The sequence below is a fragment of the Phaethon aethereus genome (genome assembly GCF_964289735.1).
Source record: "Phaethon aethereus genome assembly, contig: HAP1_SCAFFOLD_149, whole genome shotgun sequence".
NCBI classification, from domain to species: Eukaryota; Metazoa; Chordata; class Aves; order Phaethontiformes; family Phaethontidae; genus Phaethon; species Phaethon aethereus.
The window spans coordinates 254,001-278,110 of NW_028114053.1; the positions used below are offsets into that span (position 1 = coordinate 254,001).

The 24,110-nt window shown below is 47.8% G+C and overlaps 1 protein-coding gene across 1 annotated transcript; it reads left to right on the forward strand.

Moving 5' to 3' along the window:
• Positions 1-850: 850 nt before the first annotated feature.
• On the forward strand, positions 851-23,489 carry LOC309416325 (serine/threonine-protein kinase PAK 3-like; the record flags this gene model as incomplete). The annotated part of the gene is made up of 13 exons (XM_082015888.1): positions 851-935; positions 5,699-5,736; positions 6,311-6,442; positions 8,442-8,573; positions 8,889-9,045; positions 10,668-10,731; positions 13,181-13,229; positions 14,819-14,931; positions 15,691-15,808; positions 16,655-16,754; positions 17,195-17,391; positions 21,308-21,445; positions 22,607-23,489. 13 exons carry the CDS (start codon positions 851-853, stop codon positions 22,697-22,699), a joined length of 1,416 nt encoding a protein of 471 aa, XP_081872014.1. The 3' UTR covers positions 22,700-23,489.
• Positions 23,490-24,110: the final 621 nt, after the last annotated feature.

The window sequence follows — 24,110 nt, forward strand, 5'->3', positions numbered from 1 at the left end:
TGCCCTGGGCTTCGCCCCGTTGCCTCCAGCTCTGCTTTCAGCCAGCACCGAGGGCACCGCAGATTGGCTTGCCCGCTCCCCACAGCCGTCCTGACCCACGTCTGCAGCTCGTATGTGGTGTCCACGTCACACGGCTGATTTGGGGGTGGCAGGTCTCTCTTGTGGCACCCTGGGAATGAGGGCAAAGCAAACCCATCCCTCCCTTTCGATCTTTGCCCACAGACTGAGCAAGTGGAGATGTACCCTGTGCTGGAGAGTGCCCTGCAGGGAGGAGACAGCTGCTTGCAGAGCAGTGCTGAGACCCGCCTGACAGCAAAGGTGGCCACAGAGCGGCCCAGGTGAGCTGGTTGCCTTGGAGGCCATGAAAGCAGCCTTCCTCCACCCCTGGTTTTGGTGAGATACGGAGCAGCACAGAGATGTTTCTCTGGGATCCAGGAGGGCTTCCCAGTGCCCCTGTGAGGGATCCTGCTCCCAGAAGGCGCCTCCCCATAGAGCAAAGGCCATATCCAGCCACCTGGCACTGGGTACGTCTGCCCTGAGGAGTGTCTCCAGGAGGATGGGGTCATCTGCCTGGTGGCTCTGACACAGCAAAGATGAGCTGAAGCCCCGTGGCTGTGGCTGGCTGGTTCAATGTCTCTGAGTGCCTCAGCCTTTCTCCCTGGGAGTGTTTAACCTGGGCCCGTTATCGGGGTGTGACGGATGATGTAAAGATGGATGCTGGTGACATCCCTGTGGCTCTAGTCCTGCTCCCACTTCCAAGTTGTGATGTCTGAAATCCGGGGCCACCTGAAGGTCCCGGCAGAGATTTCCAGAGAGTTTGTGTTCATTTTGTTGACATCCTAGAGCTACAATGGGCGAGGGTTATGGGAAGCTAGGGCTACAGTTTGCTAGGTTGATGGGGTGGCAGGGTTATGGCATGCCAGAGTTTCAGCGAGGTAGGATTAAAGCGTGTTCTTGCTATGGACAGAATCTGGGTTTGTTGCCCTGGGTTCCTGGGGTTAGGTTATTTCTGCCTTGCGTTGTGTTCTGTGTAGCCTTTTTTTGTGGAGAGTCCTTTTTCAGCTTGTCTTTTTAGTGGTTGGACAGGCACCTTTGGTTTGTGTACGATGTTTCTTCTGGTTGACTTTTTTGCTGCTCTGGTGGATTGTACTGTGTTTTGTGTCTTGTAAGCCACTTTTCTGGTCTAATATGTCTGCAGCAGGTTGGGCAGTTTCTTGTACTAGAGTTACCAGGGTTCTCTTCCATCTGCAGTTTCTTTGAAGGCATCTCTTTAAGCCACTTGTCTGTTTTGTGAGGGGCAGTGGACTTAACGGGAGAGCTTTTCTTCCTCAGTAGTGCCTCAGAGGATTACCCATCATTTTTGGTGGGTTTGTCTGCTTTTTATTGGCTGTACTTGATTTAAAAAGCTTATTGTAGCTCTTTGGATTTCTGTCATTAAAGGAAGTCTCTGGGCTTTCTGCCCAGGAGTGAGATGTCCAGAATGTTGTCCTTGTTCTGGGGAGGCAGGGTAAAAACGGTGTGGCCGTCACAGGCACGGCTGTCCTGGGCTGTGAGCTGTGCAAATGCTTGCAGGAAGCTCTGGGAACGCTTTTTACCTGTGCCAAAGTGTTCCTGCTGCTACCCCAAGAGTGACCCACCGGAGCCCTGACATCTGGAGACAGTGGAAGGTAGAGCTGCCTCCGGTGTGACAGGAGGCTGCCACGCTTTGGAGCAGGTGCTTTTGCTGACTTTTAGACTTCATGTGGTTCTCATGCTCATGGACAACCCCATCTCTGTTGATAGTCCTTCATAAATTCGAAGGATGCCGTGAAGTACATGAACTCTGCCCCTCCACTCCGCTGTGGCAAGACCCCAGCTGGAGTACTGTGTCAGGACCCTGCACTTGGCCATGCTGAACCTTAGAGGTTCACACGAGCCCATTCCTCGAGCTTATCCAGGTCCCTCTGGACGGCATCCCATCCCTCAGGCGTGTCAACCGCACCACTCAGCACAGTCCACAGCCCATCAAATCTCTCTCTCTCCAACTTAGAGAGAAGGCTGTTGTGGGGGACTGTCTCAAAGGCCTTACAGAACTCTGGATAGACGACGTCGGTTGCTCTTCCCTTGCCCACTAATGTGGTCGCTGCATCACAGAAGGCCACTAGGTTGGTCAGGCAGGACTTGTCCTAGGTGAAGCCGTGCTGACTGTCTCGAATCGCCTCCCTGTCGGGAGGTAAGTTGACATCTCACTGCGAAAGAGGCAGTGTCAGGCCCCAAAATGAGTCAGACCCACGTTCAAAAATCAGGTGGTCAAGCAGCAGCCTTAAAAACTTCCACCTTGTGGAATACTCCTGAAATGAATTCTCTTTCTGCTTTTGTCCCCTAAATGGCATTGAAACTGTGACTTTTCTTCTCTTGCTTGTTTTTACAACTAAAGCAGACAGTAGATGGAGCAATCATGACCATTTTTCCGGAGAAGCATTAGTGGCCAAAGGTCATGTTTACTTTTGTTTCTTTGCATCCTTGCTCCTTCACGCTGTTCACATTGTGGTACAGGGTATACTTGTTTTGTGCATTTTATGAGTTATTCTTGGATCCTTTGAGCAACAGGTTCATCACGGCATTTTGCATTACGGGCAAAACAGACTCAACTTGGGGAAATTTGTTTAAGTTCTTGCCAATCAAAATCAGAGTAGGATAATGGGAAATATGATGAAATCTTAAAACACCTTCCTGGCACCCCTCCCTTCGTCCTGGGCTGTCACGGATGGATAATTTAGGCTGCTTAAAGAATCACTGCCGAAGATATCAGAAAGCGAATGATTTTAATCTAGATTTGTAAAAAGCGCGAATTAACAGAAGTTGCTGGCAAGGTCCACTCTATTCCATATTCAACGTGGAAAAGCTATGCAGAGAGAAGCCAGATTACAATTAAACTCGAATGATTTACGTGTCTATCGGATCGAGTTAATGTGTATCTTGAGGAGAGAAACTAGGGGAGACCCTCCTCTTGAGACACGAGGCTCAGAGTGGACCAAAATCCACCCCTAGTCCTGGACTTGGTCAACGGTTTATGACTAAGGTTAGGTAAGGAAAGTAAAGGAATGCCCTCCCGTTGAGTCATGAGGTTCAGGGTGGACCCCCATGCTTTCTAAAGTCCTTTTCAGAGGGGAGTCTAGGTGCGGCTGAATCCACTCCTAGTCCCAGACTTGGTCAACGGTTTATGACTAAAGGGATAGAGTATCAGGGATTCTGGTGTAGTGATATAGTCCATGATTTTGTGCTTCCTGTCACTTAAAGATGGCAATTTATCCAATACAAAATAGCAGCAATCACATTCACTAACAATGCCGAGATAAGTCACAGTACCAAATCATATAAAACTTAGCAGCATAATCCACTGAAACTTACTACGAGAATTCTTTTTCAAAATATTTGTTCTGCAGTCTTTTCCTTTATTCTTTTCTAACAAGAGCTTCCATGAACTTGTGATACCTGTTTGGATAGGTACACAGTTCCACTAACAAGCTGAAAATAGCACCTACCAGACACCGACAACACAGTGTTTTTCCTGCTGCCCAGCCCAGCCCAGGATTACGGCAGTGGTTGGTTTAGTACTGCAGGGTCCCATGGGGATCCCTGTCTGGGGGCTGGTTAAGCTCGGCAGTGTGAGCAGGAGGGTACGCTTTCTCATCTCACGTCCCTTCTTCCAGTCAGTTACGAGGGAGTCCCAGAGTCCTCTGGGCGTATTCTTCTGGACTGAAGGGTTCTTTCGTAGTGGAGACCCACCATAGAGAAACAGAAGGAAAGCTTCATCTTACGCTATAGGTTTGAGTGAGATGAAACTACAAAACGTTAACCAGGTCCTGAAAGCATACGGCCCTTGGCTTGGAGTCCGGACAATCCAGTTCCTCTAACTCTTGCAGGCTGGCACAGCAGGGCAGGATCACGTCAGGCTACGTGAGACTGTGTCGGCATCCTCAGGCAGGCTCCAGCCTGGGCCCCAGCCACGGGGTGCCATCCTCCAGAAACAGGCTGCTCCAGCACGGGCCTGCCACGGGGTCACGGCCTCCTTCGGGCATCCCCCTGCCCCGGCGGGGGGTCCTCCCCAGGCTGCAGGTGGACATCTGCTCCAGCGTGGAGCTGCATGGCTGCAGGGGCACAGCCTGCCTCACCATGGTCTTCAGCAGGGGCTGCAGGGGAACCTCTGCTGCGGCGCCTGGAGCACCTCCTGCCCCTCCTTCTGCACTGACCTTGGTGTCTGCAGAGCTCTTTTCACATGTTCTCACTCCTCTCTCCGGCTGCAAATGCCACGTGCCGGTTTTGTCCCCGTCTGAAATACGTTATCCCAGAGGTGCTGCCCCCATCGCTGCCTGGCTTGGCCTTGGCCAGCGCCGGGTCCATCTTGGAGCCGGCGGGCACGGGCTCTATGGGACACAGGGGAAGCTTCTCGCAGCTTCTCACAGAAGCCACCCCTGCAGCCCTGCTGCCACAACCTTGCCACGCAAACCCCATGCAGAGGACGAGGTTGCTGTGCATAAACTCGCAAACCAACCCAGAACGGCTGCCATTGTGATGTAACAGGAACGGTGTCACAGAGGGCAAGAAGGCAGGCATAAGTGTCCCGAGCAATCTCCATAGCAGGCTCACTCCAGGAAGACCCTCGTGGTGTGGGCATTCCTGTCCAAGAGCCTGCAGATGTGATGGGGATGTCCTTTATCCTCCTGGATGCCTAGAGTCTGCAAAATTGTGACGTATCGTTGCAAAAATGAGAGAGCAAGTCTGTGCTGCAGTTCGCGTTTTCTTTTCTTTGGCTTTTTCTGTATTGTATTTGCCAGACAGACCCTGGCTGGCCACACATGTAGCAAGTAAGTGGAGGTTTTTACTACTAGTTGGCTTCTGTATCGATGTGTTCTTTGGCTGTTCCTTAATAACGGAGTTGATTTTTAAACAAAAATGCCAGTAAGATACCATGACTTTGGTAAAGCTTCTGTCAAGAGCTGCAGCTAATAAGGGGGTGTCTCTATCCCACCGGGTGTGGACAACTTTTGGGATTTAACCTGCAGTGGTTCAGTTCCCCACACATGATCGTGTGTGGCAGTGGGGTCTGCAATTTCCTCAGTTTGCTGGTTCAACCAGTGCAACTGCTAAAATGCGGACTGGGAGAGCTTCTGTGAGAGAGAAACTGTGAGGTTAATCTCCAGAATTTATTACCGTTTCTCTTCTTTTGAGGGAAAGCATCTTTTTTTTTTTAACTTGCATAATGAAGAGGTTTGACTGTCTAAGTTGACACTTAATGTGTGCTAAAAAAGCAATTAGTTTTGTGGTGAAATGCAAAATTCAAAACACTTTGTGTACGCTCCTGAACTCAGGAGCTGTGACTGTGGTTTGTCAGAATAGAACTGCCACAGCTAAGGTGGAAGTTTGGCAAGCTTTAATGGGGGAACAGAAGCATTGACAGTTAAAGACCAATCTGCATTTTCTTGAATAAGTTTCCAATTCTTTTAGTTACTGGCAAAACAGGGCAAAAAATAGACACAAGACAGTGTAGCATTTTCTATTGTCCTGTTACCCTCCTCTCTATGTAAAATAGCTGTTGCTCCTGGAGGGATGTTGTGAAAGAAACATGTCGTCTCTTTGGATTTCCTTGTTCTGTGGGTTTCCCCACAAAAGGCATTTTTATAACAGCATCTGGTTAATTTTCCTTTGCGCATTGCAGGTAAAATCGCCCGTGGATACCGAGAAACCCATCCTTCGGTGAGTGTGAAAGTAACCTATAGCTTTCCTAGCATTTAAGAATGGTGGAGCAAGCTGTGAGATTTGCCCTTTGTGACAGAGTGCCAGCCTTGCAGGCTGAAGGAAAGTCAACCGTAGCGTCTTTGCAGCAGCAGCAAAGGTTGGGGTTAAATAGGAGGGTTCGTAAACCCTTGTATTTAACCACATTCGAATAAGTAGATACCTGTTAGCTTAATTAACTGTTACCATGACTGTAGATACAATGCCAAAGCAATGAACCAGCAACTAGATGTGACTTCTAGCGATATATCCAAGCATGACATTTTGTAAAATTGGACTTTGACTAAGCATGGGCATGGATAAGTTGTTTTCAGCAAGAATGAAAAACGCCAAGACAACTTAACAAAACAGCAGGGTCATTTGTAACCTTTAAATTGTGGTGTGCCACGTGTAACTTAGCACCGGGGCCTGTAGGACTACAGGCATGTCCAGATTGGTTCCTGAAGCTGTCTGAGCAGACCCAAGTGGTGTGTAATTGTCAAAGCTCCCAAGTGCCAAAGTGGTGACTGTCGCTCATGCTCCCGTCTGTCCACAGGGCACAAAGCCAGCATGTGAACCCCCACCAGCTCTGCCTGTTTCTGAAGAAGCGGATGAAGGTGATGAGGAGGAGGAAAAAGGCATTGAACCTCCCCCTGTTCCTGCACCCTTGCCTGAACATACAAAACCAGTAAGTCCCAGCGTTGGATAGCACTGTATTTGGGGTAATTCAGAGCTGCATGTTTCTGGTCAGACAGCACTTGCGGGTGAAGACTCTGCGGGCCACAGTCCTACCATGACAGTGCTTCACCCAGGCCACTGACACCCCGACAATCGGGTTTGAACTTTCCCATTTAGTCATGAGTTTCCTGTGATTCTGATAGGGTCCGTGAATTTATCTTAGTAGCAGAGAAGAGATAGCGTTGTGTCTTTTACCGCTACTGCTGTGACAGTGAGCAGCTTTGCCCAAAGTGTGTAGGCTCTCTGTCATCAGTGGAGAGAGCGGTCGTCAGGCACAGTTCACACCCTTGCAGGTTACTTGCAGGAGAAACTGTCCCCTGGAGGTCCCTGTCCCTCTGCACAGCCTGTACATGTAGAAAAGCGAGCAGCTCTAGACCATACTCAGTGAGGAACACAGTGTGCCAGTGTGACAGAGTGCCACCCTTGTAGGCTGAAGGAAAATCAACCGTAGTGTCTTTGCAACAGGCTGTATTCTACCTTACTAGTTCAGCACTTTTAAACAGATGAAAATCTGCTTTTGCAGAGAGAAGCTTGCCTGTCTATAGGGTTAAGATGACTCCTCAATGGGAGCCTGGCCTGAAATAAGATGACATTGCTTATGTTTTAGCTGCACAATTTAGCACTGTCAGACCAAGCGTAGGGCCCAGTGGGAAACATAGTTCTAGGTGTTTGACATGACAGGAGGGCAATTATTCCCTGCTTTATTTTTCCCTTAATCACCTTCTATCCCCAGGTAAGCAAAGTGCTAGCGATGCATGGAAAGCCATGCACTGATCTAACGCATGGGAAAGGAACATTCCCCTTCCCATTAGGGCACCCGTGGCTTGAGAGAGTTGGCCCTTAATCCGACGTTCAGGATGTCTGACGTCTCGCTCCCTCCTTTGGCCAGTTCAGTACCTGTTGCACTGTTTCTCTTTACGCGTTGGGCAATGGCGCTGAGTCTCTCAGAAAATACAGGACGCTGTCTGTGTGCGTGTGTCTCTCTGTGACAGTGTGTCCAAGTACAGGTGACTTAAGGCACATAAATTTGTGAGAAGGTGATAGAACCCGCTGCATCTGCGTCGCAGCTGGGACTGGTGGGGGGGTTCAGCTCACCGCACTTCAAGGATCTGCACTGTAGGCTTCAGTTTACACGTAGCCAATGGATCAGCCAGACTTCCCTTGCCTGCCCCACATCTGGAGTCTGCCGGACGGTTGCCAACACCCCGGCGGTGGCTTTTATTCTCCGCTGCCTGTAACGGGAGCTCGGGTGAGCAGTCGGGATGCCTGCCTGGCAGCCCTGGGCAGGTCGGCAGGACGCGCCTTGCTGCCGAGAGGGCTGCATTCCCTCTGGGCTCCTGCTGCGGTGAGACACAGGCAAACAGGAGAAAGATCGCTGTGTGAACTTAGGAGCAGGTGAAGAGGAGGTTGGTGCTGAAAAAGGAGCTTTTAGACAGGGAAGTTGAGAACCATGGAAACAGGCAATATGATTAGCCCATGGCTAAAACAGTAAAGATACAAATAGCCATCTCTCCAAAGGCAAATTCCGAACAAGACTATGCAGCGGGCTTTGCCCTTTGATGTGTGTTAATTAACGTATCCAGTAGGCACCTGTTAGCTTAATTAACTGTTACCATGTCTGTAGATACAATGCCAAAGCAATGAACCAGCAACTAGATGTGACCTCTAGCGGTATATCCAGGCATGACATTTTTTGACTAAGCACGGGCATGGATAAGTTGTTTTCAGCAAGAATGAAAAACGCCAAGACAACTTAACAAAACAGCAGGGTCATTTGTAACCTTTAAATTGTGCTGTGCCACGTGTAACTTAGCACCGGGGCCTGTAGGACTACAGGCATGTCCAGATTGGTTCCTGAAGCTGTCTGAGCAGACCCAAGTGGTGTGTAATTGTCAAAGCTCCCAAGTGCCAAAGTGGTGACTGTCGCTCATGCTCCCGTCTGTCCACAGGGCACAAAGCCAGCATGTGAACCCCCACCAGCTCTGCCTGTTTCTGAAGAAGCGGATGAAGGTGATGAGGAGGAGGAAAAAGGCATTGAACCTCCCCCTGTTCCTGCACCCTTGCCTGAACATACAAAACCAGTAAGTCCCAGCGTTGGATAGCACTGTATTTGGGGTAATTCAGAGCTGCATGTTTCTGGTCAGACAGCACTTGCGGGTGAAGACTCTGCGGGCCACAGTCCTACCATGACAGTGCTTCACCCAGGCCACTGACACCCCGACAATCGGGTTTGAACTTTCCCATTTAGTCATGAGTTTCCTGTGATTCTGATAGGGTCCGTGAATTTATCTTAGTAGCAGAGAAGAGGCATCTTCGTAAGCATTTGCATTTGCAATATGATCTTAGGGGCATCTCTGCAAGCCAGCTTTCTGATACAACGCCTTTTCTTGTCACAGATCTACTCATGCTCTGTAACTGAACCTGCCGCTGCGCTGGCACCAGCTAAAGTGGCCACCACTCTGCAACGTGGACAATCAAACGCTTTGTCCAGAAACACAGACGGGCAGGAGACAAAATCTGGGCTGACAGATGAGGACATCCTAGAGAAACTGAGTACGTATTCGGTATTTCTTTCTGTCCCATGCCCTGTGCCAGATGTGCCGGCCCTGCCTTCCCGCTGCTGCAGCGCAGAGCTGCCGGGAGGCGGCAGCACCCCATCTGGCCTGGCTTCTGAGCCTTACTGCTGGAATGATCAGCATCTCGTTTGTGCAACTGCCTGTGTAACGCGGCAGCCTGAGGAATAATGCTGTTCGTGCTGTCCACCACGGCTGTGCTTATTTGTGAATAAGCATAATATTGGCAGACAGTAAGTTATCCATGGGACAGCACTGTGCCCTGGTGGCCAAGAGGGCCAATGGTATCCTGAGGTGCATTAAGAAGAGTGTGGCCAGCAGGTCGAGAGAGGTTATCCTCCCCGTCTACTCTGCGCTGGTGAGGCCTCATCTGGACTATTGCGTCCGGTTGTGGGCTCCCCAGTTCAAGAGAGACAGGGAACTCCTGGAGCGAGTCCAACGGAGGGCTACGAGGATGATTAAGGGACTGGAACATCTCTTGTATGAGGAAAGGCTGAGAGACCTGGGGCTGTTTAGTCTGGAGAAGAGAAGACTGAGAGGGGACCTTTTCAATGTCTATCAATATCTGCAGGGTGGCTGTCAGGAGGATGGAGCCAGTCTCTTTTCAGTAGTGCCCAGTGACAGGACGAGGGGCAATGGGCATAAACTGCAGCACAGGAGTCCCACCTCAGCATGAGGAAAAACTTCTTTACTGTGAGGGTGATGGAGCACTGGAACAGGCTGCCCAGAGAGGTTGTTGGAGGCTCCTTCTCTGGAGACCTTCCAAACCCCACTGGACGCGTTCCTGTGCAAGCTGCCCTCGGTGATCCTGCCTTGGCAGGGGGGTTGGACCAGGTGATCTTCAGAGATCCCTTCCAACCCCTACCATTCTGTGATTCTGTGGAGATCAACATGCGTGCAGTGTTGAGAGTGCAGGACAAGTGCGTGTCAATCCCAGTCAGGTTGCAGACAAGCAGTGTGGTTCTTAGAGTGGCATAAGCAAGATCTTCAGAACTTAGCCTGGTAGTGAGTGGATGATGGTGATAGTTCTTAAAACCCCATCATTCCTGGTGAATGAACATGAGAAGCTGTTCTTTAAAAACATAAAGGCATTCTTCCGGCAAACTGCTGAAAGGTTGAGAAGATCCCCTCCTGGAAACACTCTGCAGTATTTTTCCTGTTCTGAAAATGGCACCTGTTCATCAAAATTGATTCCAGAACCCAAGGTGCATGTAATCTTTGGTAGTATTAAACCTTCTGTTGAATCACACAGAGTATTTATTCCTAAGGAAATAAAGGCTCTGTTGTTCCAGCGCTCGCTAGTGTTTCTCGACAACAAACACTTGCATTGGTGCTTGTTCTTTTCTGATACCTGTCTGCTGTGAATGTTTCTCCATGCTCTTAGTTTGCTGTCAAGGTAACTCTCCAAAGGACTGTAGAAAATCCGTCTTTGTGGAGGCTGTCTGTGCTGTGGAGCTGCCTGTATGACGAAGTTGTTGTTGTTGTTGTTGCCCAAGTGGCTACAAACGACTCAGAAGCCCAGACAGTGGAGCTGCATTTCTGACCTGCTGGAAGCTGGTATCTCCAGTTTGCAGTGAGCATCTTTAATTTTGTTTCTTTCAGGGAGCGTTGTGAGCATGGGAGATCCTAAGAAGAAATATACTGAATTGGAGCAAATTGGCAAAGGGTAAGTCCAACCACAGTTACTGACACGAAAAATGGGCCAGGTATTTTGCTGGTGTAATATCAAGCGTGAAGTCGGGCAAGCTCCAGACATGTTCAGACAACCCTGGATTTAGATTCTCCTGTCTCTCAGTACCGATCAAATTTATAAGTGCGGTCAGAAGGCACGGCCAAAGACAACCTGGTGGAGCCAATGTCTTGTCTGCAGCAAGGAGCAGGACCGGGAAGGTCTACTGTCCCTCAAGTGTGTGGCCCCTATTTGCTTATGTTCTTAGGGGGAGAAGGGGGAATAGTTTTTTGTATGTCGCAAAATAATCTGGCCACGCTAAAGAATGGCGAAAAAACTTTGTTGCCTAAAAGAGCAACTTAGCACCTGCTAGTTGTCAGATAGATACCAGTTCTCAATACCATTTCTTTCGAATATTTTGCTCTAAAAAGATATTCAGTGATCTGGATTATAACCACATAGTTTAGCAACAGAACACAGAGATTAAATAATAAGCTCTCTTTTCTAGCAGAGGCAGAAAAGAACAAAAATTCAGTAATAAACAGAGAGTTGAAGCACAAAGTACTTGGTGAGAACATGCATCATCTGCCTGATGGCAGACCACTTGTGGATCCTGCAGGTTTTAGGAGTTTACAGAAAAAAAACCATCCGGCTATTTCCCTTTGAAGCCCAACCATGCTTACTGTAACTAGGATTGATTTGAAATGGTTCTGATGTGAGGAGGCAAGAAGAAATGGCATCAAAACTAGGTACCTGACTTGCGTTTTAAATACAGACAGACTCCCTGCTCGGTCAAAGTTTCGGTGGCTGTGTCGTAGTTCCGGGAGGGCCAGCGCCATTGTGTAGCACCAGGATCACGCTGCTGTCAGTGTCTGACAGAAGCTGTTCACTGACATCGGGAGATGTTTTCCTGCCTGTTAAGGCAGGTGACCTTAGTGTTTGTAAAGAAACCGTGACTGCTTGTGAGGTTTGGAGTCAGGGTAGCACGTTGCTGACCTAGAACTGATAGATGCTGCAGAAAGCCAGACGCACTGACGCTCTTTCTCTGGCAGGCTTTATCGTAGACACTTCTTGTTTGGTGGGGCACTTGTGGGAAGGTGTTTCTGCTCCATTCGTTGTATAAAAACCCTTTCTGGGATTGCCGCTTGCGTTGTACCCGAAGGTTTGGTTCTCATTGTCATTTGTAAAATGTCAGTGGACACTTAGAGCTGTGCCAGGCTCTCAAAAGATATGTGTCGACTGAAGAAGTGAGAGCCAGAAGAAACATGCGTGTGACGCACGTGTGACCGTGACAGTATGACCATCGCCCTCACCGTCTTTTGTTTTGCCCATCCTAGGAGTGAGCTTGTACAAAGGTGCCTCAGCAGCTGGTGGGAAGAGAAGTGGCTAATATCTGGCCTGAAAGGGTCTCTGAACTGATTTCCTCCAGCTTTTAGTGCAGCCTGAAGATGGCACGCCCTTCTTACAGAGCAGTGAGCGTGCTGCCGTCACCAGCTCGTGACTGTCATGCTGCAGGTCAATTTGTAGTGATGGGGAAAAATCCTCCAGAAAAAAATCGTCCCTGGTGCCTGTTGGATAGCAGTGCTTCAGACATATTTCAGCCTGCAGGTACACAAACAAGCCAGGGGATCAGGTGAAAAGGAGCAAACTGATTTTGGCATTGTCAGTCAGTGGGACACTTGCCGGATGGGTGTTCCCACTTCTCAGAATTCCCTCCCTGGCTCTCCCTTGCCTCACTGCCCATGCAGACGTCAGCTTTGACATGATGGCAGTGTAAACCTGTGCTTAGCTCAGAAGGAACACTAATGGGGTTTACAAGCCTGCAGTTACTTTAAACCCAAAGGGGTTTCCTCTGACCGTGGCCTTTCAGGCCCTTCACATCATTACAGGGGAAGAACCTCTTTTAACAAGAGGCAGATGGCAAACAAAACGCCACACTGCCTAGTCCGCAGATGAGAGCACCATTTCTTTCTGGTGGCTCTACAACACAACCCGTGTCTGCCACAGGAGGAAAATACAGATACCATGAAGAGTCCTTCACGTGTCCGGTGCACCTAACAGAAGCAGCTGCTGACGGCTCTTGACACCTAAAGAAGCTGTCTAAGGATCCCCTGTTTGGAGCACAACATGCCTTAACCTGGTCTAGCTGTGACCTTGTAGGATGGCTGGAGAATAGTTTCCTTGCTTTGCTATGCTGGAGAAAGCTGTGTCTGGATCCTTTCCTCATGTTGGACATCCCTTGTTCTTCACGTTGGGCATAAGTTTTCTCTTGGATACCCTGCGTGGCAGAGGGCTGGTGGGCTGCTGCGCTGTGCGCTGCTGCCTGAAGGAGTGGGTGAACAAAGGTGTTTTTTAAACCCTACAGGCAGCAGAGATCTCCTGTCTGGGCTTGCTTTCACTCCTAGGGACTAAAGTGCTCCTTTCTTTGCTGCTGTTTTGTTTCTAGGGCGTCAGGAACTGTTTACATGGCGATGGACATCACCACAGGACAAGAGGTAAGTGTCCACAGTCCCAGCCGATTTTGCAGGTCTTTAGTGCTCTCCCCTCTGGTGCGAAGGGTGGATGGGGCTTTTGGGTGGCCAGTAGATCTTTACTGCCAAGGCGGTTCCTCTGAAGCACAGGCTAGTGTCAGCTGGCAAAATGCATCATCTGCTGTCTTCAGCCTTCAGAAATCCCAGCAAGCTTTTGGGACTGATAAAAACAGTATAATTTTTATTGCCAGCGTCAATGAGTTGGTTTAGAAATCATTCTCTTGTCTGTCAGTGTAGAAGAAGTATATCAAGAGCAAAGATCTCTCCCAAACCAAACAGTCGTGTTTAAGTCTGGTGTCGGTGACAGCCCATTACAGCCCGTGAAGTGCTCGCAGGGAAGTGGGGGCCAGGAGGGTGAGAAACGAATCTTGAAGGAAAGCGGCATTAGCTTTGACAGCCCCTGTAGTGACCAGTTTAAAGTGGCCTCTTCACATTCCTTTCCTTTTCCAAGGCAAGCGGTCTTGAATCTATACAAACTCTGCCTGAAAATGTGGCTAGAAACCCAGGAATGGGAGCGGAGGGGTGGTCTCTTTCGTGCCATGTTGAGAGCAGGACTAGACAGAGGCGCTTTATAACTGCTCTTAGGTAGAGGTCTAGCCCTGCTTAGGACCCGGGGTGTATCCATCAAATGACATAGAATGGATTATTTTTTTGAAACCCTCAAAGTAATTGCCAATCTGAACTGTGTTAAGGAATGTGTATTTCGAGTTGCAAAATCAAGATTCAAGAAGCTAGGAAGTGCCAGGTGTAGATAGCTAGTGTCTGGCGGCCGGAAGATATCGCGCTGTACGGAAAGTTAGGGCCCCTCTCCTGAAAGCCAATAGTGTTTAATTTATGATGCAAGCAGACGGAAGTGAGGTTATAAACCTAAGCTATATAACGCCGTGTCACACACTAATAAACGCCATTTGCCGTCTACCACATTGGTGTCAGCGAGCTGATGGCCCGAGCGGCCTGGGGTTGGTCTCCGTGCCGTTCCTGAACCAGGTCGCCACGCCTGCGAAGGCAACAGCCAGGACTGTATTTTTTGTGTGTGTAACCTTAATGATTGTTTTAGTATGGCTTTTGAAATGTAATGTACGTCTGTGTTTTCTCTCTGTTATGCCGTCAAGTCAAGAGTAACAGCAGTTGCTGAAATAATGATGACAAATCGTGCAATTACTAAAGCATTACCAGCAGTTTTTGTGTATCTTGGCAGTAACAAAATCACTTCCTGCTTGCAAACTGTGCATCAACAATAATAGTGGTGGTAAACTAAGACCATCTGAGAAGAATGTCGGTCCAGAGAGTGTTGTTAGAGATGCCTGCTTGATAGTTTAAAGAGCATTTGTACAGATTTTACAAGACAAAATGTATATGGCCGTGTGTCCTGTAACTAGCACCCAGGCTAGCAGAGAAATCGGGTGTTGTAATATAAGTTACTGAGCTCTTTGGTCTGATACCAAGACAGTTTGGCACAGCTCTGCTATGTCATTCCAAAAACACGCGCTCCATGTTCATTGGGACCTTGTGCAACAGGCTACTCAAGTTAATGGCTTTCCCTGTCGTTTTAGGTGGCCATAAAGCAAATTAATCTCCAACAACAGCCCAAAAAGGAGCTAATAGTTAACGAAATCCTCATCATGAGAGAAAACAAGAGCTCCAATATTGTGAACTATTTAGAGAGGTGAGTAGTTCTGGTATGATCACGTGAATGTTCATTTACATGCTGCAAGCCAAACCTTTTTAAAAACCCCTTTGGTCGCTGGCAGAAAATTGACCTCTATTGTTTATCTACTCATAGCCAGTGTATGGGAGGAGGCTGCATTTTGTCTGCATTAATCTTTTCTGGCATATATTGCTTAAGACTGTTTTCAAGGACCTGGCACAGCCATCTCAGCCTACCTCCATGTTGTTTTGTTGTTGGCTTGATTGGTTTTGTGGTTGTTTAAGTTGATCATCTTTTCTGTGTCTTATCATAAGTGCTGGTAAATCCTCCTCGAAATTACTTCCTTTGGGCTGTTCCTGCTCTTTTCCATTGCTGTGGATATCAGGAAGGTGAAGTTCTTGTTTGCAGAAACACGTAATTTGCCACTTTTTAAATTGTTTCTCCTGTTCCTGGATGTATTTTCTGGTAGGTTTTCCAAACTGTTGACCAATTCCTGTCCTCACTGGTACACATCCTCCTGGTCCAAGATTTATCTTTGCCATTACTGAACTTCAATTTTTCACTTGCTTGCCAGCTCGGACGTCTAATTGTTCACTTATGGGCCTTCCTCATTTAGACCGCACAGGTTCTAAGTCCTGTATAGCCTAGAGGGAATGTCTATTCATGTTGTCCTGTCCTCATGTAAGAATGACTTGCAAACAAAATCAGCTGTAGCCTTTTTCCAGAGGTAATTTGGCCGTGCACACTCATCTCAGTGCCATTGTTTTCATCTTTCAGCTACCTCCTCGGTGACACACTGTGGGTGGTTATGGAATACTTAGCTGGAGGCTCTTTAAATGATGTTCTTGAGGAGACATGTATGGATGAAGGACAGATAGCAGCTGTCTGTAGGGAGGTAAGGGATCCCGCCTGTGCTTCCCATTACTGGGACAGGATGGTACTTCTAAGCAGGTGGTAAGAAGATGAGAGGTTTCATGTTCAGAGCTTTGTTTCTGTGTTGCTTTTATGATACGGAGAAGAAAGAGCATCTTAAGTGAACTGCCTGCCAGTATCGCTGCACTTATTACACTCTGTTGTTTTACTCATAGAATTTTATTGTACTATTTCTTTTTTTGTTGTTTTTAGTTTTACTCTTCTCAACTTTGCCTCTCTAAACCTTTGCCTGGAGCATGCCTGTACTGCATTCCTTTCGTGTACAAGCAAATATGCTGGTGGCAGAATTTTAAAATACCAGCAAAGAAAAAGAGGGGCTCCTTCATCCCAGTCCTTGGCTTAAAAGAATAGCACTCCACCCAAAACGGTGGTTGCTCCTGAAAAATGCCTAACACGCTATTTGCAGATCTGCCGTCAAGCCTAACAATAAAATCTTTCTCATGCGACCTCCGACTCAAAAGTGATCCATCTTATACCGAAGGAAGGGACTTTTTGGTTTTTGGCAAACCATAGTTTGTCACCTGGGTGGAGATAGCACATTCCCTGCAGCAGCAGTCATTCCGTGTGTGCTTTCAGGGGACAGTCTGTGGCAAGAATTGACATCTCTGTTTCAAAAGCTACTACGCCTTTGTTTAGGAAGTTATTACTCTGTGTTGAAGCAGCAAGCTCTTCCTCTTGAGAGCACAATATTCTGCCATTACTCTCAATTCAACTAGAAATTAAATCCTTTAGAGCCATTTCTTTTCTTGTGTGATGAAATCTGGTCACTAAGTAAGTTTTACCCTCATGTTTCTTTTTGATCTATGAGTGCCTACAAGCTCTGGATTGCCTTCATTCCAACCAAGTGATCCACAGAGACATCAAAAGCGACAATATCCTCCTCGGAATGGATGGATCTGTCAAACTGAGTAGGTATCCTTGGTCAGGTGCAGCATTCCCAGGATGTGGTGTGGGGCTGCTTTTGACTGACTGCCTGTTACCCAAAAGCGATGCCTGTGGTAGTGCACTGGCAGACCACTGCTGCGAGCTAAGAGCACAGTGCCAACGTCCAGAGAGGTACAGAAAGGAAAAAGGTGTAAAGAGTGGTTTCGGTTTGTGTAGGTCCCTTCCAGAAGGGATAGTAATAAAGAATAATCTAAAGCTTCAAGTGAATAAAAGCCACTGCATGAAACTTGAGGGGTTTTTAAGTGGCCACTTCAGTATTTCCTTGGCTCGAGCACTGAGTAAACAGAGCATGGCCGCTTTACCAGATAGATTCAACAACGCCTTCTGAGGCATCTGGAAGGGATTTCTTTTGCTTGGTTTCATAAATCAAGCTGCCTTTAACAGTACTTGTTTTTCTCCTCAGCTGATTTTGGCTTGTGTGCTCAGATCACCCCTGAGCAGAGTCAACGGAGCACGATGGTCGGGTCTCCTTACTGGATGGCACCAGAAGTGGTGTCGGGAAACGCATACGGGCCCAAAGTGGACATCTGGTCGCTTGGGATCACGGCAATTGAAATGGCGCAAGGAGAACCTCCTTACGTTAATGCTCATCCTCTCAGGGTAAGGTGCGAATAAAACCAGAGACCACCGTCTTTCTAACCTGCCCCATGTTTTGTCTCCCATGAGACAAAATCCCAGTTACACCAGCTTGAACTAGTTCCACCAAGGGCTGCTTCTAAATATGTCGCTGGAGCATATCGGCATATATTGTAGCTGTCGTTATGTCAATAGGGGGACCTTAAAAGAGAAGTGACATGTAGACTGTTCAGAAATGTGTCATTTTTGCCCTCAACCACGCTTGAGATTTCTCATGCGCTTTTAGAACTCTCTTTGAGCTGTATCTCTGAATGACAAGAAGTTTTCAGCAGCAAGATCCTCCAGTTGGGGAATTTTTATGAAAAATATTTCAACTGTACGTGCAGGAGAAGTCTTTCCAAACTCAGATCAGTGCCGATTGCTCACCTGCGCCTTTCAGGAAGTGTCACTGGTTCTAGTAATGCCATTATCACTTCTTAGCAAATGCTTTTCTACAAGTCTGTTTTAGCACAGGTACTTTTAGTACATTAGTGTATTTTGATGTTTTGAAGTTTCCAGTTTTGTCCTAATTCCTTAAAATGAAATGACCAGTTCTTATACCAAAGGAGCGTGTCATAGTGGAGGAATGTCTGCCAAGATAACACCTCATGACTGAGAGCTGAAACAGAGCTCAATGCTGCACAGTTAATTCCTGACAGGATGCAGGAATTCAGGAGGAAATTAAGTTTGCTCTATGCGTATACATACGCAATTCTTATTAAGGCTAGAATTAAAATGGAGCCTGACCTTTAGCTTTTCTCATAGCAGTAAGGCTGTGCTCTCTCTGGTCTGTGGCACCCTGACTGCGTACTGCAGACTGAAAGAAGAAACAAGAGAATGGTCAGGAAATACCCCCGGCCAAGCAAAGAGAGGAGCCCACACTCCACCTGCTTCCCTGGGAGACCCTTGCAAAAAATGCATTTGCCTTGCATAAGGCAGCAAAAACCCGTGAAGAGCATTAGCGTGACTGGTCGGGATGCTGAAGGTTCCCTGCCTCCTTAACCTCAAATGCTGATTAGGGCTCCTCGAGAAGCCTCAGGTCAACTGTTTGTTAGAAAGATCACTGGATTTCTTCTCTCTGACCAAATTCAGCTCTTCCTGCCCTCACCCAGATTCTTTGAGATGCTCTTTTTCTCCATATATGCCTCATCTCCTGCTGGAGATACGATCAGCTTGGACACTTAGAGCTTCAAGGCATCTTCAGGTGTCTTAGTAAAACTGTGGTAGATGAAAATCAGGCACCTGAAGTTGCTTCCATCTGCATTGGCTTCCTGGGCTCTTTTTCAGCGGTTGTTGCCCCTGAGCTAGGAACAGTGATCAGCCTGTGATGGACTGCCTGAAGTTCCCCAGTTATCAGCTAGTTTTATTAAGGTCCATCAACCCCAACAGGGTTGATTTTTTTTTAATGAAGGATTGTTTTAATAATGGAAGGCACACAGGAGCTTCCGTTACTTAAACACCTAAATAATTGTAAGGGCATGAAAGGCTCATTAGTCCTAGAGTTAGCAGCAGTCTTCATGTAGATGCAGTGTTGTTTTCCACGTGTAGAGCAGGCGCATCCCATGCTGCTCACGTTCTTTCCAGCTGATGCAGAACTCACAGGAATGAACAATTTTCGAGCCATGTGTGTCTTGGATGTGTCTGTGATGGTATTTGTTTCCTCTCACTGTGATTTCCTTCCATCCGGCGCATGCTGAGGGCCTGGGGGACAAACACTGGTGTGATAAAAACCCTTTGAGATTCAGGTTGGACCTCCTCCTGATTTCAATTAAAAAAAAAAAACAAACAGAAAACCACAGAAACAAAACAAACCCTTAAGCATTTCTTTTTCATTTCTTAACCACAGCGCATCAATTTGTCTCAAAACTGTAGCATTTTTTTCAAATGCTGCACATCTTCTACAGTTTCAGGCTTCTTAATCACCTCTATGTTGTTCTGTCACGTATCTGGGTGGCCTGGATACCTTTAGGATCTTGCTTTCACAGACTGCAGCTGTAATGGTCTGCTGAAGCCTTTCTTGTTTCTTGGCATGTGAAACAAATTAATGAGCTTATTGCCCCTTTGCAGCTACTGCGAACGCTCCTTTCCTTTGTACCGTACTTGCTTTTCTTTGCCAGCTGCATATCATAGGAGACCAAAAGATATGTGATAAGAAGGTACTTCAGCTTCCCGTAGACCTTTCCCTGTTCTGGTGGAAATACTGAAAAGGGGACGTACTGAGCTGAAGATGACTCTTCTTTGGGATTCATGTTCTGAGAAGAAACAAGTAACTAAAAGAGCTCCATTTGTCCTGGCACTCCTGTTTCACACTCAGGTGAATGTGGCTGCAGTAAAATCCCCAAAGCTGCCATTGGTGCTGTAGTCCTTTCCTGCAGGAGAAGTATCATCCCTCGGGTAGCGCAATTGAAGCGTAGTGAGGACAGGCACTCCAGCTCACCACTGTGTCCGGTGGCTGAGGTCAGCTGCAGATGGACAGGACCAGACTGATGTTGTGACATTTATGTTGTGGGAAAATTAAAGAAGCTTCCTTTTATTGTTTTTACTCTAGGATCGTTTCTTTGCCTTTTTAGGCTTGGAAATTGTCCTCTGTATTTAAGAGGACAATAGCAAAGTCAATGTGGTCCCGGTCTAGTTAAGTGCCAGTAGAACAGAACTGTTGTAATGGCAGACGTTTTAATGGAAGACCCCATGGCCTATTTCTATCATTATTGCTGTGTAGTTTAGACGTATTCTGGAAGTTTATGTCTGAATAGTTCAAAAGGTTTGTCTTCCGTTTCTACATAACATCTTGCAAAAGCGCAATGAACTCATCTCGCTGGCTTCTCAGCATGTTAGACCTTGGTTACAAGTGAACCACACTGGATACTGCTCACCCTGTGTTTTGCAAAATGACGTTGTACTCCCTTGGCCTGAGGAATATCAGGAAGACTTGCTCAGCTGCATGAACTCCGTCAGCTACTTGACAGTGAACATCCTTGGCTTTGCTTAGGAAACTTGAGCTTAGCTTCGGCTGGATGCTGTTGAAGAGGAGAAAGGCTGGAATTTTCAAGTGTTTGGCTAGGCTTGTGTGCACAGAATGACTGTGCATTCAGATGAGCAGCTGGACATTTATGCACAACATAGAGGGGAATCCACAGAGGACTCAACCCTTAACACAGGTTAATACTCCCAATTCTGAGGTAGCGGAGTGTTACCATAGCGATGGAATTACTCATTTTTCTGATAGCAAGCATTAAACGTTTTCTTCTTAACACATAAGTGACGCTGATCTGGAATTTGGAGACTGCTGAAAGACGTTGTTGCAGCTTGGCTCCCATCTGCCCAAAGATGCATTTTCTTCATAAGATATTTGTGCATGCAACTTATGTGCCTGTGTTGAAAAAAAGGTTCCCAATGTTTCTGTTTCTTTATCCAAGGACTAAGCTGATGGATTTCCTTTTTTCCCATCTGGTTACCATTTTTATCAAGAGCAGAGCAAAAAACTTGGCTACCTTTGCTTTATGGAAGCTGTACTTTAGGGAACAGTGAGCCCCGCCGAGATGCATTTTCTGTAGTAATCCTCTGAAATAATAGCGTTAAGCCAAATTCACTCTTTAAAAGAGGCTGTAAACTGTCACTGTCACAAGCCTGTCACTACTTGGAGAAGCAAAATGTGCTTTTGCTGATGTAGTTCATACTAACCAGGTCAGTCCGTGAAATCAGCTGTCAAGGCAAGATCATTTTAATATTGGAAGAGCTGTGGCTGCCTCAAGGTTTTTTATGTAGCTATAGAAAAATCCTGTCTGACCCCTTGCCAGGGAAGAAACTGCCACTGGAGACTGAACCTTAAAAAATGGGGTCTATCTGGGCAGTTATGGATATGAAGGAAACAGGTGGAGTCTCATGTTCCCTTTTTCTCTAGGCGCTGCATCTGATCGCTACGAACGGGACACCAGAGCTGCAGAACCCTGAGCGATTGTCCGCGGTGTTTCGCGACTTTCTGAGCTGCTGCCTGGAGGTGGATGTGGACAGGCGAGGGTCTGCCAAGGAACTTCTGCAGGTAAAATGGGACACGGCTGCAAGCGGAACAGCTGTTCTATGGAATGGTTTTCTCACCAGCTAAACTCAAAGGCATGAGACGGAACCCCCTCATATTAGTCTCCAGTCTTGGTGCTTTTCAAAAGGAAAAGAAGTGGAATCATAGAACGGTTTGGGTTGGAAGGGATCTTTAAAGGTCATCTAGTCCAACCCCCGTACAGTGATCAGGGACATCTTCGACTAGAGCAGGTTGCTCAGAGCCCCGTCCAACCTGGCCTGGAATGTTCCCAGGGATGGGGCATCTACCACCTCTCCGGGCAACCTGTGCCAATGTTTCACCACCTCATTGCAAAAAAATTCTTCCTTAGATCCGGCCTGAATCTACCCTCTTGTCGTTTAAAACCATGACCCCTTGTCCTGTTGCAAGAGACCCTGCTAAAAATCCTGTCCCCATCTTTCTTTAGAAGCCCCCTTTAAGTACTGGAAGGCTGCAAAAAGGTCTCTCCGGAGCCTCCTCTTCTCCAGGCTTAACAACCCCAACTCTCTCAGCCTGTCCTCCTAGGAGAGGTATTCTGTCCCTCTGATCATTTTTGCGGCCCTGTGTTGAATTTTGGTAGTATATTCAGCTCTACATAGTGGCAAATGGGATGGTAGCCACTGCTCTCGCTGCAAGCCAGAGCTGAGTCTGTCAGCGCTCTGTCACTGGTGTCCCTGCTCTTGTCTTGGTGCTGAAAACCTGTACCTCCGTGGCCTTCAGAAGAACACATGGGCCTAAATACTCCTGGCATAAACATTTCCTAGAGCTATTGGAGTTCCCTAAGGAACGGTTTATGCCTCTGCTCTTTTCTGACAACTCAGATAGCCCATGTCTTTAAAAAACAGGAACCTAAGTAAGTAACTTGCGTTTCCTGAAAGGAACAAGGCCCTGGGAGAGCAAACAGCATTCCCAGAGTGCTGGCAGGGCAGAAATGCCAGCACGCTGAAGACAACTTGATAAAGGGATTAATGGGATTTTGGGCCCTGTTTGCCTGTGATAGCAAGGTACTGGACATGAAGACGCAGGTGCAGATGGTCCCCTCAGTCCTGTTTCAGCGTATTCCCCATAACCAGAGAAATGCTGCTTGAGGCTGTGAGTACCTGAGTTTGGAAAGTAATGGTTCATTTCTTTTTTTCCTTTGCACAGCATCCATTCCTAAAATTAGCCAAGCCTCTCTCCAGCCTGACGCCGCTGATCACGGAAGCAAAGGAAGCGAATAAGAACGGCAGCAGCCACTAGTGCTTCAGGCCAGCTTTCTCCCATGCCAGCTCAGAGCAGAACTGAGAATAAAACTCTATAGAACCTCAACGCTTGTGCTGTGGGACAGGTGGATGGATAAAGAAGCCAATGGTCACAGTCATGGTGGTAGGAGGGAGAACAACCCAGCCCCTCAAGGAGTAAAATATGACCGTTTCTCTTCTTCCTGCCTTCTGGCTCCTGAATTTATTTTGAAGACGAAACAGGGCTTAAGACAGAGAGGTAACGACCACAAATGCTTGCCTGCCTCAGCCATTTCCAAGGGAAAGCAAATTCAGTTGGAAGGTCCCCTTCCTTCTCACCCTGTGAATAAGCTGTACACTCACTTTGAAATTGTGACAGTCAAAACAGCAAGTGAAGCAACAGCCACCCAATGTTAAAAAAAAAAAAAAAAAAAGGAAAAAACCCTGTAAAACAGCTTAGCGCTGTAGTCTTCATGTCTAGGCCTGGTCCTGCAAAGGGCTAAGTAGCCTTTAAGGTATGAACCACCGTCCTGTTTTGGCAGTAGGAAGGCAGGATGCTTGGGTTGTTCTTGGATTAGGCCATTGGCTTGTTTGGCTTTGGCTTCTTGTTTAGTTCCAGTCTTTGTGTTGCCACTGTCATTCATACCTCAACTGATCTACTGTTGCTCGCTCTGTCCGTCCCAGTGTCCTCGGCTGAGGCAATGGACGGATGCAATGCTGATGGACGGCAGCAGTGAGCACAGCTGTGGGAGGTGCGCCCAGGGAGAGGAGCTCTTCCACGTAGTGACCGAGCTGCGGGAGGAGGTGACTAGTTTGAGGCTATCAGGGAGAGCGAGCAAGCGAGAGACTCTTGGAACTGCACCCTGCCTTCCCTGGGACAGGCCCACCAGGCAGACGGGACGCATCTTATGGGGGATTCCCTATCCTCTGCCCAGCTGGCTGAACACAGTGACTCCAGTATGCCCTCCGGAAGTCCAAAGGGGCAGTTCTGCTATGGTTTCTAACACATCAATAACCCTTGCGTCTTTGCTGTCACACAGCTCTCCATGCTCCCTACCTCCACTGAGCTGGCAGACTGCAGCACCTCGCTAGCACCATCCCTCAAACATCGGTGTGCCACCCCCAGTCTCATCTTTAGCGAGCCTGGTTTTATCCCCTTCCCCCTTCGAATCCAGTTTAAGGCTCTTTCATGGAGCCCTGCTAAGTCCTGTGCAAAGACCCTTTTCCCACTTTGAGACACGTGTACCCCGCCTGTCACCAGCAGGCCTGGTGTCGTGTGGACCAGCTCATGATCAAAAACCTCCCAATTCTGCCGGTGCCACCGGGCTCAAGCTGCTGGCTCTTCCTGTTCCTTCCCTCAGCATCCCTGCAACTGGAAGGACCGAGGAGAACCTACTTGTGCTCCTGATCCCTTAGCCAGTCGTGCCAAG